At 33.6% G+C, this 17,686-nt stretch overlaps 1 protein-coding gene across 1 annotated transcript in view; it reads left to right on the top strand.

Annotated features, from left to right (window-relative positions):
• The window catches only part of LOC134250308 (heterogeneous nuclear ribonucleoprotein A2 homolog 2-like), a 120,091-nt gene extending 103,155 nt beyond the window's left edge, over positions 1-16,936 (top strand). The window contains exon 16 of the mRNA XM_062732675.1: positions 16,926-16,936. Within this exon, the coding sequence (XP_062588659.1) occupies positions 16,926-16,927 (2 nt within the window). The 3' untranslated portion in view covers positions 16,928-16,936. The remainder of the gene's footprint in view (positions 1-16,925) is intronic.
• Positions 16,937-17,686: the final 750 nt, after the last annotated feature.

Genomic DNA, 17,686 nt, shown 5'->3' with positions numbered 1-17,686 from the left:
GCATGAAAATCTCTCTCTCTCTCTCTCTCTCTCTCTGTAGCAGTCGTAGAATTATCAGAATAGCAGACAATCATCGTTAGTTCCAATCAGAGAACGTAATTAATTAATGAGTATAAAATGACGAAAAGTGAAATCATTTCATGGACCACAGAATATAGTGTCTTATATTATCAATCGAACCTTCGTTAACGGTGATGTCTAAATTGGCTATTATTGATGATCACAGTCCATGATGCTGGCGTCGGGACATTATGTAGTTTGTGTGAGGGTGAAATACATATAAATACGATCGTCCATCTTCATTTACTCTCTCATAAACTTTTAAATTATTGACTACCGTGTTTCATACGGAGGTGACCATTAGAGAGACGATAATCGAACACGAAAATTATTTGCCAACTTTAAGATCTAGGCGAGAGTGACTTCGTGACGGCAATGAAATGCACATAGGGACCTTCTTCTCCGATACGACACTTAAATGTCCGCTCTGCAGTCATTTCACTGACCAAAGTAAGTTAATTAGACGGTCTTCGTGTTATTTACATATCAAATTTTCATCGTAATGATGAAACGAAATTGGCTTTGCGAACTATTACTTCGCATGTCACTTCTGGTCTCCTTCCTATCAAGTATGGCTCATTCCGAGGGGCTATTGTTACTATTTCTGCCGTTTAACAATTTCACCTTTCATCAAAATTGTTTGATGGGAGTTCTGAAAAAAAAAAGAACAGATATTTAGCATTGATTCGTAGAACCCTAAAAATTGTTCTTCTTTTTTGTGAACATATTAATTTTTTTTAACGAAATATGAAAATAAAGAAAGTAGCCTAACAATACAAATTAAATACAGACCAAGCAAGGACCCACGAACACATCAGAGATGGGATCAGATGTCATGGAGGAGTAAATATCCCCTGTCAACCGATGAATCAAAAACAATTCCTTATTTGAAAGACCTCAGTTAAAAACTGAGATAAAAAAAGAAAACGAGTCGTTATGAACATTTTTGAAATCTTTCCCATGATCCACACATACAGCACAGAAAAAAGGACCAACTAAACATACTTCCCAGAAGATAATTAATTATCAACAAATTGTTGATTTATGCAGTGGAGATTCATGTCATGTTGATTGTTTGATTTTAGGAGTTAAGAAACAAGGCAGCATGTTCCATTTGAGAGGTTATTTCAATTTTTTTTCTTTCCTTTGGGCAATTTTGATGCCTCATAAATCTACTCAATTTTGATGAAAAATAGCATTAATGTGTAATTTAACTTTCTTTAACGCCCAATTAGCTATATCTTTATTTATGTTCAATTTTTCTTCCAGCCAGTAGCTTTTAAAAATTGATAGAAATTACGAGATACATTCAAAAACACAGCCTCACGAACATGTTTTGTAAACTTTACTCCAAAGTCCAAACATGTGTGTTGTGCTGGAAATTGTATATAGAAGTTCTAACTGTCCAAATTCATGCCAGTTAATCACCAAAGTCCTGTTACCTACAATTAAATGTTGAGTTTAAGTAAAAGCATTTTTCTTGATCATGTAACCCGTCTTTTTTTTTTCTTCAGATGATTTCATGTTTTGTATAGAATTGTATAATAATACATCTTTATGAAATCATTTTAAAGAATCAGAATTTTGCATACTTCGAGATAACAATCTAGTTGAAAAAAAAAAACCATTAAAAAGGTATGAATTGAATTGACGTGAAGAGTAACACGTTTGTTTAATAAATAACGTCCCTGAGACAATTTTTCACTCAATATTGAGATGCCAGCACTTGCCGTAAGACATGTTTTGGACACTAAGAATCTGTGACCATTTAGAATTCGTGCCAGTACCTTCTGCGGTATATACGGTCTCCTTTGAAAAACATCGTTCGCGTAGCGCAGTGGTGAGAGAATCTGCTTAAGAGTTACGAAGTAAGGAGTTGATCCTTATGTCGCGGGTTCGAATCCCAGTGTGGGACGTGGAGACCGGTCCTTCGGATGAGACCGTATAAACCGAGGTCTCGTGTCGCAGTAGGTGCTGGCACGAAAAAGATCCCTCACTGCTCAATGGCCCTAAGTGCCGACTATAAGAAAAAATTTGTAGCTGTCCACCAGCAAATGATGGCGTCTCCATATACAATCAATCAATCAATCCTTTGAAAAAACGGTCTCCACGAACCGCAGTTGCATTTGAACCCGTAACGTTTTGATCAACTCCTTATTTCGCGAATCTTACACAAATGCCATGCGGATGACAATGATAATGCGGATTTTTCAGTGTTTGTTCCAAGAAGAACCTATTCCCGAGTGTTCGTCGAGACAGACGATTAGGTATCTATATACTTCAAACATATTCAGTGTACAAATGATACATATGCTACTTGATTTTTTAGCCAATTGTTCTTTCCGCACGCCTGATGTTGGATATGCTAGTATATTGACATCACTAGGTCACGCAGATACAAAGCACATACTTGTAATTCAGAATTTATGAAATCAAGCAATATTGCGACATTAATCTTGTATAGAACAAAACACACATTAAACACGGCATCAGGTCGTAGGGTTATCACACTGAATGCTCAATTTCATCAGAACAATAGGAAGGGAATCCAATCGTACATAAAAATATCATTATTATAACGCAAGGTATCTGGTCGATACTGGTATCATTGGGAAGTGAAACTTACACATGTCATTAGAAAGAACGGATATGTCGCTATCTCATCTTGTTTCTGGGGAATGAGATATTTTACCTTAATTATTATAAAAAGCAATTGGTGAACATGAACTTCCAATGAATCTTAATTTAAATTAACTATTAAAACAAGCTCATGAAGCTGTGCTATTCATTGAGATAGAGAGAGATGGGGAAGAGTGTCTCATTACCGATTGATGATACAAACTTTGTAGCTCTGTGTGTATTTGGGGATGAAGTCAAAGAAAGAGATAAAAAAATGTGTTTTATGAAAAAGCATATCACAAAAAAGGGATAAAACAGTAAACAAAACATAACAAATGTTGCTCATCAATTTAACCATTCGTCTTTTGGTTTTATTCTGTTCATTAATGTAAAAACACGATTCAGAGGCAGATTTTTCTCAATAAGTGGCTTAAAACTGTTTTGGTTGCGACATGGAGCCATAAAACTTAAGTACTCCAAAAGATACGCTATAAATATTTCTCAATTTTAAGATGTTGACGGAATCTGATTGATGATCTTAACTTTGTAGCTCTGTGTGTATTTGGGATTATCATAATTTGCTTCAGAGAGAGAGAGAGAGAGAAAGAGAGCCTAACTCATCTTATACAGAAACTTTTTGCACGAAAGGTCAGTCTCGGGGGAAGAAAATTGTATTTTGAGTAAATGACTGAAGCCTCCATAGAATTCAAAGCAATTCTAACAAAATAAGATCATTACAAGAAATAAGTCGGTAATGAACTAAATGATTGCTTTCTCGAGTTCATTCTAGAAATGCGCTATAAAATAAGAGAATTAGGGAGTTTTATTACTTGTTTGTCTAGAACAGTATGTAAATGCCTTAAAGATACACTAACATTGCAATAAAAAATTGGGAAAGGCTTATTTATATATTAATGATAACCGAATTATTAGATTGTTTCGAATGACTTTGGTTCAAATCAAGACTCAAAAGGTATACACAGTGTGCTTTTAAGTCCGAATAATAAAGTTGGAGTTTTGGGATACTGTAACGCGTTTGCATGGCTAAGTGAGTGTATTTTACGCAAGCAATATTAATCTTATGAGGAATTGATGTACTCTTTTGCGAGGGGATATCACACCTCACGATGCCCTTGTTGAAGAGGTTTTCTCTCGTTCGACATACAGATGATTGATTCCTTGTTTGATTGATTGGTCGTCTGTTGTTAAACGTCCATGCAATTCGAGAATTTTCACACCTATATAAAGATGCCATCATGTACCGTGATGGGCTTACACTTGGCACTAGGGACCATTAAGAAACGCGAGTTCTAAAATGCGAACGCCTTCTGTGATACCGGACCTCGGTCTGCAAAGGTCCATGCTTCATTTCTTATACCGGGTGCCGCTTGGCAAAGGAACAACTCCTGACTGTACCACCTGTTGCCGGTGTAGAGCTGCGAATATGGAACCAGTACTCGGCACGAAGGACCATTAAGCAATGGGGAATATATCGTGCAAGCACCTACAGCGACTCGGGAAGAATGGTCTCATCCGAAGGACCGTTCTCCACGTCTCGCGCTGGGATTCGAACCAGTGACTCAAGGATCAACTCCTTACTCATTGACTCTCGAGAAAACGCTCTAACCCCTTCTTCCCGTGGGTGACCAGCAGCCTAGCGGAGTAGCGGTAGGGCGCTTCTTTCGTGATCAGCAGGCATGGGTTAGATTCTCGTTTGCCGTGCTACGTCACAAGACGAAAATGAGTGAAAGAGGCGCTAAACAAACAAACTAGGCTACCATGACCGGTACATATTGTTGAGGTATAGGACCAGTGAAATTCAAGTTGAGTTAAAACGATACTCTATTGAATACGTGCACTGCATCCTCTATCGAAGTTTTTGAGTTACAAAAATTACAAAATCTTCACGTAAAGCTGTATTTGTCCAGTTGTGTAAATATTTGTATCCAAGAATTAAAATTATAAATCCTATTGTTATCACAATTTTGCCATTTAAAACTCGAAAAATTTACCTCGGGGTAAAGAATTGAATGAAGCGTTTTCCTGCATGTTTTTGTTTGCCTCTATCATAGATTTATTTGTATATGATTTGACTTGGGGAAAGAGACGTGCTGGAATATCTAGTTCTTCTTTTAAAATTACATGTTATTTCATTCAATTGTTTTGAATATTTTAAGAAGTATTATTTAAGCATCTCTATCGTGTTTTATGAAAAAAAATATTAAATACATTTTCTCACTTGATGTAAAATGAGAAAAAAAGTAAATTTCTTTAATAAGACTTTGCAAAGGAAATTTGATTATTTTCTTATTCTATTTTTTTCAGTATTGCTACCATTTCACTTTTTTACCTATTATTCATTTTGAATTATGTTCTTGTTCTTATATTTGTATGTACAGTTGACTTTAATAAAATAAATTTCACAGTAAAGGCTGGTAACATTAATTTTTACTTCACATAATCATAATGTGTGCGTGGGCTGGAAATAATGGCATAACATTTGATAAAACTATAAAAAAAATATATTTATGTATGAAAAGACAATAAATATGAGAAAAAGTTAGAATAAAAAATAATAAATTCCTTAAGCTTTAGGCGGAAGCCAAACCTGTTGAACCACTTCCCACGTCGAAGAAATTTTGAGCAAACATATCATGAAGCCTGTGACACTGGACCTCAATAACAAACCTGTCTTAGCCCCGCAATGCATAATATCTATCATGTATGCTACAGTGTATCTATTAACATGATAGTATAAAAAGTATTTGTATCTTTAAAGTAATGCTATGATTTTATTTATTTAATTGTAATTTACGTTTTCTTTATTCTTTGCTACAAAAAATCTCGTGATTTCGTTGATATCATTACGCATTTAAGCAAACACAACATAAACTGATGACAGTTCGGACTATCTTATATTTACGATAAAGAGAGAGGAATACGAACTACAGACTGGAAAATAAACCACTCAAATATAGAATATAATACACCCTCTGGAACTGCGGGGATTCAACGCAAGAATCAGGGAAAGTTTATGTTAATTCCACTTGCTCTAACAAGAGTACCAGTCAAGACAGTGTTTTGTCTAATTTGGGATAGAATTCTTAAAGCGTATTGCGATTAATCAAAAAAACATTTTATTTATGAAATATTGAGATAACGAACAGTTTTCAAGCTCATTAGTCAATTCATATAATACAAATCAGGAGCAGAGCAAACACGGACCTCTGAAATATCAGAGGTGGGATCAGGTGCCAAGATGGAGAGAACATCTCCTTCCGAGTGGTCACACCCGTCGTGTGCTCTTTGTTATGATAGGGATGAATACTATTGGTTCTCTTTCGTCAACTTGTTTGTCAATGTCAATAACTTTACTCGTTTTAGAAATAGTACCTATGTAGACAAATCAGATATTAACCCCGTATGTGTGTGAATAATGGCAACATGTCAACAATTATTCTAGTTTCATAGCATTCCTTGGAAACATCTATTATGTCTTTGTATCCAGCATTTGACTTAATGGATACATTGTTTTTGCTGTTTCCATGTGTTTTTGGGAATAAAAAGATCTCACAATGTCTTAGATTCATCTTATATGACCGGTGGAAAAGTTCTGTTCACTTTATTTTCTTCAAAATCTTAGATGCAACAGTTACTTCACAAATTTGGATTACCCTTGCACCTTAACTTTACAAAACTATTTCATATATATCTCTTTCTCTCTATCAAAAAACATGTTTGTCTTTTCTTTCTCAATAACACATTTTCTCGTTTTAGAAATAGTACCTATGCAAAGCATGTTCTTTATAGCGTTATTTTTTTTTCGTTTCAACAAAATGCTAGATGATATTGTATAACCCCGTATGCAGGTGAAATTTAGTATAACAAGGGCAATATTGCTTCATAATTAGAGAAGAAAGGTTACAGCATTAAAGATAACTTTTTTTTTCTACAAAGAAATCATATCTCAAATATGCGCGTAAAAAGCAGTTTTCATCATTTTTATTTTCAAAAAAATCATTTATAAGTTTTATCATTTCTGGAATTTCATTGTGAATACAATCAGTTTTCTGGAAAAAAATAAAATTAAACATTAATTATGATATACTGTATATTGTAATTGATGCTGTATATTGCTCATAAGTAAGAGAAGTTTTCATTTCTAGTTCAGTGGCTCTTGACAAGATTTTTAAATGCTGCCCTAAAATTTTTACCATTTCTTAATTATCTGAATTCTTGAAATAGGACATGGCTCTTCTGTAAAACAAACTTGCATCTTCTTTACACAAGATTCCTTTCTGTCAAGTTTGGTTGATATTTGACCAGTGGTTCTTGAGAAGGAGTTGGAGATATAAAAAAGTAATATATCTAATTGCTCTTTTGTTCTAAGTCAATCCACGAAATTAGCCATTTTCAAAATATGTCATTTCTATTTTCAGGTATATAATTTGAATGAACAATAACACTCACCTAAGAAATTGGCGCAGCTGTTCTTCAGTAACAGATTTTACTCATGAATTTATATTCCATATTATTATGACTTTTATAAAGGTTGTTTTTGAAAAGAATTTACAAAATATTTTTTCTCAGCTGAAAACAACTATATATCACAAGTAAAAATTCGGGGAAAATATATGTTCAATGGCAGACAGACAGCTTAGACGGAGCCTTACTTTTGCTTAAGCTCTTCTGTCCTTTGACGAGTAGAGCTATAACGATTCAATTAAAACTTCGCCCTTTTAGTTTTAATTTGGTCGGATTTCAATTAGACTTGGTACAGAAGTAGACCAAGGCGCATCTTTATCGTAAGTAGATCTTGACACAAGTAGAGCTACAGTTTTGTAGATTTGTAAATTTCTCTTACCATCGATTAAAAAATATAACTTGTCTGAGGTCATTCAGATGCTTTGATTTATTATTCCTTCAGAAGCATAAAGTATGTTGATGATTGATCCGTTACAAAATACGAATGTTGTGTGCAATGTTTGACATATAAATTGAAAAAAAAAATGACTGTTACAGAAAATGCATTTTGTGGTGACAAGTACATGGTAAATTATAATTAAATGTGAAAATTTCCAACGAGTTTGAACTTGTGATAACAATAAGAATGCATCTGAATATTGAGATGAAAAATTTAAATATTTTCATGACCTACCAACCCAGGCCGTTGTTATTTAAAGCCTGAGACCGAAAAACGAAACTTTATCTTTAGTTGGTCCTACAAATTTTAACGGTTTTTTTATACTAACAAAGCCGTTGTAATTACAGCTGGTATAAAATATTTGATGATACCATTCAAATTATACTTATTTTTTTTTTTATAACGGATCAATAGAAACTGTCATAGAATATCCGCTTATAAATTAAACATGTCAATTTTGCAATGTAACGTTTTTTTTTTCTCTTTCCAAAGCAAACTTTAGTGGCCGATAAACGAGGCATAGAGTGTACCAGCTGGTAAGTAAGACAGCGCCTTGTTAGGAACTTAAGTGTTTTTATTAGGGCATCAATACTGCACCGAAATCAGAGGAAATTAACTTGCCATTGTACACGCTGGAATTAAAGACATACAAGGAAATTTATACACAAACATGAGAAATCCATTTTTGAAATTGACGTAGAGAATACGGTAAAAAGATCGTTTGTGGTTACTAGATGAAATAATTGATAACCTCTTAAAGATGTAGAGAGAAAATCACATAAGAACTGAACTGATCTTGTTTTCCCAGCATTCACAAAGACTGGATGTTTGCTTAATAGTGTTACATAAATGCCAAATTTGTATATTTTTTATACAATATGTGCAACCATGCACAGAAGTTTGAAATTTTATCAATAAGCTTGATAAAATTCTCTAGATTGACCAAGACATGAGCGTTTGCGTGTGCTTTTGATATGCAAACGCATAGTTCATGCCTTGGTCAATCGAGTGAACTATATTGACTTCAGTGATAAATTCCGAACTCATTGGGTATAACACATTTAAAAGACAAGCACTGTTTACATACCATCAACACAAGAACATAATTACAAATTCATTAAACTAAAGCATGGAGAAAATCTCTCTAAAAAACTTGATGAATTGTTGTTAAAGATAGTGGTTTAAAGTGAATGTTCAAGAGCAGGAAGATGTAAAAACCAAAGGAAGTGAGTACATGTAAAATGTGTAAGTCTTGTTTAGTTTGTATAAAAATATATAAATATGCGGTGTACTCGTAAATACCATTTGTATCATTCAGCAAGAATTACTGCATGCCTTTATTTAGTGTATTACATACTGTTCTTCCTTAAATACAGAAATTTATAGACATATACAATATAATCTGAGTAATTTTTGTATTACCTATACTTTTTTGTATAAAAGTAATATTCAAAAGAACTAATAATGTGTATTTAATGTCTCTACTTTCCTATCTTGCCTGATGAAGGAAAAAATGGGAGAAATTTACTGTCCCTCTAATCCATGTTACTAAATAAACACATAAAATATATTGACAGCCATGGGTTATGCCATTATTCGTAAGAAACAAATAGACCTGGAATAAAAATAACGAAAAGTGCTGAAAAAGACATACATATAACGCTATAGTTTAAGGTTTCTAGAGAGTATACTGTCTTATAATCATAGGCTTACAACTTGAATTTAAAGGAAATCACTCGCGCCTAGCAGATCTTTTTATCACTTGAGTATATTTTTATAAAATCTTACTAGGAAAAAATAACATCTACATTGATTTTAGCATGGTCCCGGAACAAATAGGTCCTTCCATGCTTTCTAGTATAATTAAAATTAACAGTTATGCTTTATCGAATGAATGTTAACTTAATTTTATTAACTTTTATTATCTCATCTTACTAGTGATATACAATATATGTCTATATCCTTCTTAAAATCATTTTTTACACAAAAATATACTTCTTTCTGTGGGATATCATTTTAGCTGTTTTTAAAACGGCTGTCAAAATACTAACATCGCTCATCGACCTTAAACCTGGTGATAGCGGCGTTTTCACATTGTATTCAATACAGTTGTATAAACATTTTCTATCAATTTTCAAGCTTTTGCAGCAAATAGGTAATTAGTGGTCAAGAACAACTTATCTAAACTATGATCTTTCATCTTTGCCTTCTCTGAAAGTGTTTATTTTGGCCTACTAGTTCTGGATTTAAGAATTTTGTTGAAACAGTAATGAATATCAAAATTAGCGATCGCACAAGAACGGAAATGTTTGCCGAAAAGTTTATCTTGTGTGTCCTGTCAATAATCCAACATATTTGAATAAGAGAAATCTTTTATGAGAGCAGCGCGCAACAATTATTATATCATCGTCCAAACATTTTTCTCCTAATGTAAAAATAATATTTTTCTTTTAACGAATCTATAATTGTTATGTTTTTAAAGACTCCAAACGCTAAGAGAAGTCGTAAAATTCACAAGAGGAGTTCAGTGAGCGAAAACAATTTCCAGTATAGCATTAAGAAAAGAACACAAACTTAGTACGACTATGAAAAGGAAATATTGATGAAGGGCATTAAGAGAAGGGCTTGCTTTAGCTAGTACTGGTGTCAGTGTAGAAACGTATTGGCAAAAACACTTGACATATATACTTGTAGTCTAAGAATCTGTCGCTGCAGAAATATTATGTGAAGTTATATTTATCTGTGCTGGATGAAAATGAAGTTCGAAAATCGCTTTGAATTGAGGTAATTTTTCATCTCTGAAAAGGATTATTTAGGTGACATTTGATTGAAGTGGAGTATGTTTAGGTAAGGATTTAAATATGAAAATTATTTTGGAAATAATTGACGACGAAAAATTTCAACTTGCTTCAGAATTATTGTCAACTTGCATTGTTTTATGTTTAATATGTTTCTTTGTGCCTCCTGTTCCATTTAATGGGATGCATGAGAATAAACTGACCTGAATCAACCAATGATAAGAAAATAATAAATTCAGGATGTAAACTGTACACGCTTGCACCGTGTTTGTTTGATATTGTTATTGTATTTTCTCTTTGTTGTTTTACAGAGTGAAAGGATAAATCGAATTGAAGGCAATGTCTAACTTAAAGGATATGATTTTTTTTATCAGCTTCTGCAAAATAATTTTTCTCACATTTACTGATGAGCATCGCCCTTAATTAATTGCACTTTCACCAATGAATTTTATACCTAGCTATGATGACGCGTTATTTTCAAAGAACATGTTCTATCTATAATAAATTATATACGAGTCTATTTTTATGTCTTTTGATTCTGTTTGAATTTTTTACCTTTTACTAATTGTTTTGTTTTTGAATGCAACACGTATTATATCTTTGTCTTTCTTTCCGTAAAACCATTTTTTTCTTTTTTGCTTAGAGAAGCTTTTAAAAAGTTGATTAATATTTGAAATTCCTTGTGTTTTCCCCGATAAAAAAGACATCTACTTGTGTTTTTAGCTGTTTTAAGCTTTTTTTATTTGTCGATCGCATTTGATATTTTGTGATAAATGCAGTAAGCGAAACACCATTTAAAAGAATGATTTGAATAATTCAGTGTAATTCTCAACGTTGCTTGAACGAATCATGACAGAACTAGTTAATGACTAGCAGCAATAAATCATTGAGAGCAAAATGTTACATTGCCTCGATATAAGCTGCTTTAAAGCGGAAAATTTTTCAAAAATTTCATTGTTTGCCGTCAAATATGTAATATTATTGTTATAAACTGCGACAGGTGCAGCTCCCTATTGTTTCAATGAATGATGGACGATAATCGACTATACTCTGCCATACAATACCTTAGCAGACACTAAGTTTGCTTTTACAGAATCAAGGCTGCATTCAGTTAATAAATAATTCAAAGTGAGACGCGATTGACCACTCGTGTATATTGCTTCCGAGTGAGATTTCTCCCACCAACCATTTATTTTACTTAACTGTAACATCCGGTTAGCATACGATTTTAGGTTTTCGTGTTTTTATGATTTGGAGGAAATCAATATTGAAACCTTGATAAGTTTTTCTTCTGTGATCGGAATTTTTCTGAAGAAGAAGGTAAGATTAATATAGAATATTGTTTATAAAATATTGATACGAGTGAGTGCCTAAATTTGTCCAATAGTGAATTACAAATGAAGTGATAGAGACATGTCAGTTGATGCATAGAAATAGTTGCCGGAGAACCAAGAAATGTAGGCTAAAGAGAGAAAATTATCGGAAAGATGTGTCGATTAAGATAATGGCTGTCCTTTCTTGTCGACCAGTTTATTCTTCTGGCTTTCATTAATGCACTATATTGATCACTGACCAAAAATTATTTTTAGCATTAATTTTTAGACTTTCCCCCCTCTCTCGATAAATTCCTAAATGAAATATAAATAGACTGCTTCTGTTTATCAAGTCTCGAGTTTTAAATTGGTTAAAAAGTTTTAATAAAAAACTTAAAAATTTTTCGTGACATTGATGGATCAACTATGCTTAATTTCTGCAAGGCTTTTTAAAATATTCAGAATCTGACAGTCATATTTTTGTCCAAGAAATGTTGAAGATTTATTTTTTACAAGTTTCAATTTTTTCCCTTTTAATTTTAGTCTACATCAATAGCAAGTTTTTACAGAGAGAGAGAGAGAGAGAGAGAGAGAGAGAGAGAGAGAGAGAGAGAGAGAGAGAGAGAGAGAGAGAGAGAGAGAGAGATGTACATATACTTTTGCTGTATATTTTATACTCTGTGGAGGCTGAACAACCATACTATAGGGTCATTCATTGTTTATCGATTCACGTGTCAAAGAGTTAATTAGCATTACACTAAAGCCCTTCGGGTCGGGTTGTACAAACTGTAATCGATGCTTATAACATCGTGTTTAGAATATTTTAAAACTGATTAAAAGTAATCTAATTTCTGATTTTAAGTCGGTATAGGTATCAGATGACAATGTGATACTGCAATCTGCTTCAACTCTAATTGAAACAAAACATTGCTGTATAGATTCATAGTTCTCTATTCGAGGAAGAATGAAACCATACACATTTTCTATATATTCGATCAATGCATACTATCTTTGCAAGATATATAACTGTATTCAGCGGCAGCTCACACATATTGGTCCGACCAAAATAATTCCATCATGATAAGTAGATACAACATTATTGTTCATGATAAAAGTAAAGTTGTGTATGTCATACGTTAAAGAAATCAAAAATAACGTCAAAATATCATTAGAAAGTCACTTTCCCCCCGAAATGCAAATAAAAAATATCAATATTCCTACGCTAGCCTTTTTTTTTACGTGTTTGATAACAGAGAATATTTAGGTCATTCTTCGATTCATATCTTTTCATATATAATACTATATCAACAATTGTATTAAGTACATGTTTATAGTCCGTTAATTATCATACAATTTGTTCTTAAAGAAAAAATTAATCATTCTGTGTGTGTATTATTAAATGACGAGATGGCCTGCTCGTGTGTACACTTTGTAAACTGAAGGGTATGTGTGGCAAAACGAGAACTGCATGGGTTGGAGATTCGGGTTCGTGTTGAAGTTCAGCATACATTATATATAGAACTTGAATAATGTAAGTAATTTCTGCGACAAATATATTAGTATATTTCAGTTATTTTCAAAACAAAAAAGGTTTTCCATGTTTTCAGTCTTGATTTTCCCAACCCGGCCATTTTAAACACAAGTTGTTGCAGATGCAAATGTTAGAACAAACTATATAAAGTTCAACAGGGATTGTATAATTTTTATTAATCAGAATTCGTATTTATATGATCTAATTAAGAAAAGAAAAGTTTTGTCTGACACCGTAACTTCTCGGCAAAACAAAACGTGTTTCTCCGAGCTCGCTGGATGCGTGTGACAGCTCCATTGCACGTGTGTAGACCAAGGCTACAGGTACATGTAGGCCTATGTGTACTGTTTGTTAGGAGACTAGGTGACCGTAATGCTATGGAATCACGATATTTACAACAGTTCCATAATAGACAGTGCAGTTTTTTTTTTATTAAGGTCATTATAAACACTGTTAAACATATTAAATCTAACAGTCGAATATCTTTGGATATGGGGTAACCCATATCTATTCTTGTTATCTCTTCAATCTCTAATCATTTCGTCTGCTTGCTACTGTTTGGTAGTCACATTTATAATACATGTACGACTCAGATGAAATTTATAATAACATTTGTTATCCCCTTTTTATATACATAAAAATATTTTGAAAAAAAATTAAATTCCTTTTTTTAAAATACGGAATCATATGCTGAATATGTTTCATTTCAACCTCACCGTCTCTTCTTCTTCCAATGAAACGTGCTTAATTTACATCTCACGAAAACTTTTTATTTTGACTCTATCAAAAAAGAGGGGGTGGAATGCGCCAGATGTGTACGAGCCTATGAATTTGCCTTTGAGAATATAACCGTTTGAGGTACATACGTATATAAGCGTATAATTATATAGCTACGTACAATGTAGATTGTTAAAGAGACTTTCATACAATGTATAATGCTCTGCTTCACCTTTGATTAAACATGTTTAATTAATATCACGCCCTTATAGTTTAACCATCTAACTGCAAGGACGTCTTCATTAGCATAACCCTGAACTATGTGTTACACTTTAGTTTGGTACAAATTTGAGAGAAAATGGGGTCATCTATTCAAAATATTCTTAGCCTGGCGTATATATCTACATTGAAAGACAGCACTTCAGTCGCTTAATGTAAGTAAATTAATTTTAGTTGAGCGAACATATTATATAAATGTACAAATATTTTGACAAATATTTCCGATTCGCCTAATGAAGGGATTGAACAAGTAGATGTATATGAAAATTGATAGGACATTAGTGTTTTACCTTATAAGGGGTTGGGGGTCAGCTGGTGGTAGGGGTAATGATGTGTAAAATTTTATTCGCATCAAATATATGCGACAATGAATTAATCGATAACTCTTTTGACATACTTCTAGGGGCTTGAACATGAGAAAAAAACATTCCCCAGCTAACCAAATTTAAAGATTTTTTGTTTAAAATGTAGTAGCCAAACTGTTGATATTAGTACAACGTTACAATGATTGATTGATTGTATGTTGTTTAACACCACTCTGGAGAATTTTTCACTCGTATGGAAACGCCACCACTTGCCGGTGGAGAGCTGCAAATTTTGTCCTATGCTTGGCACTCAGGGCCATTTACTAGTGAGGGATCTTTTTCGTGCTGGCACCTACTGCGACACGGGACCTAGGTTTATATGGTCTAATCCGAAGGAACGGTCACCACGTTCCACGACGTAATGATCAACTCCTTGCTTCGCAACTCTAGAGAAGACGCTCTGACCACTGCGCCACGCGGGCGACTGATATGCAGAAAGAAAGGATCGAATTATATACTAGATTTAGGTCAAATACTCAAATAATGATGAAGATTGTGAAAGAATATAAAAATATCTGAAAACAAAAGTTTTCATTAAAACAGGAAGTTTTACATGTAGGAAAATTCTATGACATGTTGATATACTGCAGGCAAGGCACCTTCTTAATAACCACATATAATTAATCAAAATTTAATTACGTAGTGCTGTCAATCGATCAACAATTCTTATGCAACACAAAAAAAACAAAAGAACTCTGATAGTTTACAAAAATATACATATCGACCTCGAATCGCGGCTAATTATTTCAGGTATAGGAATAGTTCAGGAATACTCGAGGGAGACGACGGGCATTTAATAAATGACCACGTGAGGCTATATAATACAGTGTAAAAGAAAAACATTGTTTTGAAGCCATGTTTTTGTCCACAGGAAACCAGTTGAGTGTACCCGTTGTTTGTAGGTAAATATTTAAAACATTATCTTCCTATTGTGATTTTATCATGAATTGTCTTCGTGGTTTATTTTCTTAACCGATGTAGAGTGAGGTTTCCCCATCATTTCTGGCTCCATCGTCTCAAGCCGCGGTCTGGAGTCCGCACAAACATCTCTCTCCTTCAGAATGAGAGAGGATCGTATATTTCAGCCATGGTTTGCTACGGTCCTCTCTTGCATTGTCTCAAATGGCGAACTTTCTTATAGATTCGAGAGTTAAAGCATCACTATTACTTATTATGTTTTACTTTAATATTTTATATTTTTTATTTCCCATTTGATTATAATGGTTATAAATGATGTCTAGACTTATCATATGTATGTACTGTACCTGTATTATGCATTATTTATGGCATATGTAATTTCATAAATTTATTTTAGATATAGCACCACAAGAGTATTCAAAGTTAGCTATATCTGTTGCTTTAGGAATCTGCATTATGGAGTAAGTGTAAAGTGCATGTTGGAATTTGGTAATAAAAATGTACCCCTTCTGCGATATATCCACGAGTTAGACTTCAAAAAAGCAATTTTATTACAGAAAACACTTGTGCAGCTGTGCAAAACGCACGACGGAATTCTGTGTTTTAAGGAAACGCTTCAATACTAAGAGAAAAAGTGCATAAAAATCATAGGCACCCTTCCTATTGTCGTAAATATATATCTGTTTAACCAACTAGGCACAGCTGCAATGCTATTGAAGTTTTTGTTTCATAAAAATCGGTAATAAGTATTTAATTAAAAATTTACTCAAAGAGCACGAACACTTTATCATTGTATAACAATCTCAAGGTTTACAATATCAATCAAATGTAGACTAACAAAATACGGGTCTCTATTTATCCAAGACTTTTAATTTTTTCTTTCTGTCTTCAGCATCTGAACCATTTAGAAGGTAACTTGCAGTCTTTTGGTTACACATATACTGAAATGAGAAAGGTAAAGACAACGAGCAGTGTACAATCTTATACAAACTACTAGTATACATGTATACAAATCTGTGAACAGGGCACAAACATGGATCCCCTCCCCGGAATTTTCAGGTGGAATCATCTGCTAAGGAGGAGTAAGCATCCCCTGTTGTCCGGACACACCCGTTGCGAGTCCTATGAATTGATAAAAGAAGACAGAACATTCCGTAGTCAAAATTAATATAAAAACAAGAAGTGACAATTTGTATGAATTATGTCTGCCAAAATACGACTGATAGTGAAGAGCATATATTTTGCTAAAAAGGTTATTATAACGACCATAGAATATTACGAAATGCTAGGTTTAAACGAGGTTGTTGAAATTCCTGTAACATCAACTTATGTATGATTAGCTTCTTTCGGTTATAAAGTTGATAGCACTCGCAGCATGCATTTGGGTCACCGTAGCAAATTAAATTGGGAGAGGTAAATATAATATGCAGGTGATGGCGGAATGAGGAAAAAGCCGATGCTTATAAGTATTCGGAAGTTAATGTAATCAAAACAGCTCGCAAATCAGGTGACGAAATTTTATAAATGGCCCTATTGCGTAGACCCTGCTATATTTTAACGTCTGAAGAAACTGTTTAAGATGATTTGGCTCTCAAAATTTCCGTAACGTCGCCCGCGTGGTGCAGTGCTTATAATTAGACCGTCTGCTCATGGTCGCTGAGTTGATCCTTACATCCCGGGTTCGAATCCCACTGTAGAACGTGCATGGAGACCATTTCTTCTGATGAGTCCGTATAATCCGAGGTCCCGTGTCGCAGCAGATGCTGGCACGAAAAAGATCTCTCACTGTTGTATGGCCCTGAGTGCAGAGTAGGGGTCACATTTTGCATCTCTCCATGCCACCAGCAAGTGGTGGCGTCTCCATTTGAATGAAAAATTCTCGAGAGAGGGATGTTAAACTACAAACAATCAAACTTTTCCATAACCAGTGTCGGATAAAATGGGACACTTAAAATTTTGAAAATTAAAGCTGACAATTTTTTTATTTAACTAATTGTTTTAAAATACTAAGTACACATTACTTTCGATGCTTTTGTTTTGATCACCATGCAGAAACCTGTTTTTTTCCACACAATAAACTATTTTGCAAATTATTTTACATTGATATAAATAATGCATCCATTTGCTAACGCCAGGAGCCAAGGAGGCCATTTCCAATTTAA

The sequence above is a fragment of the Saccostrea cucullata genome, unplaced genomic scaffold, assembly GCF_032062105.1.
Source record: "Saccostrea cucullata isolate Sc308-1 unplaced genomic scaffold, CSIRO_AGI_Scuc_v1 ctg473, whole genome shotgun sequence".
Lineage (NCBI taxonomy): Eukaryota > Metazoa > Mollusca > Bivalvia > Ostreida > Ostreidae > Saccostrea > Saccostrea cuccullata.
This window is presented reverse-complemented; position numbering and strand designations above follow the sequence as displayed.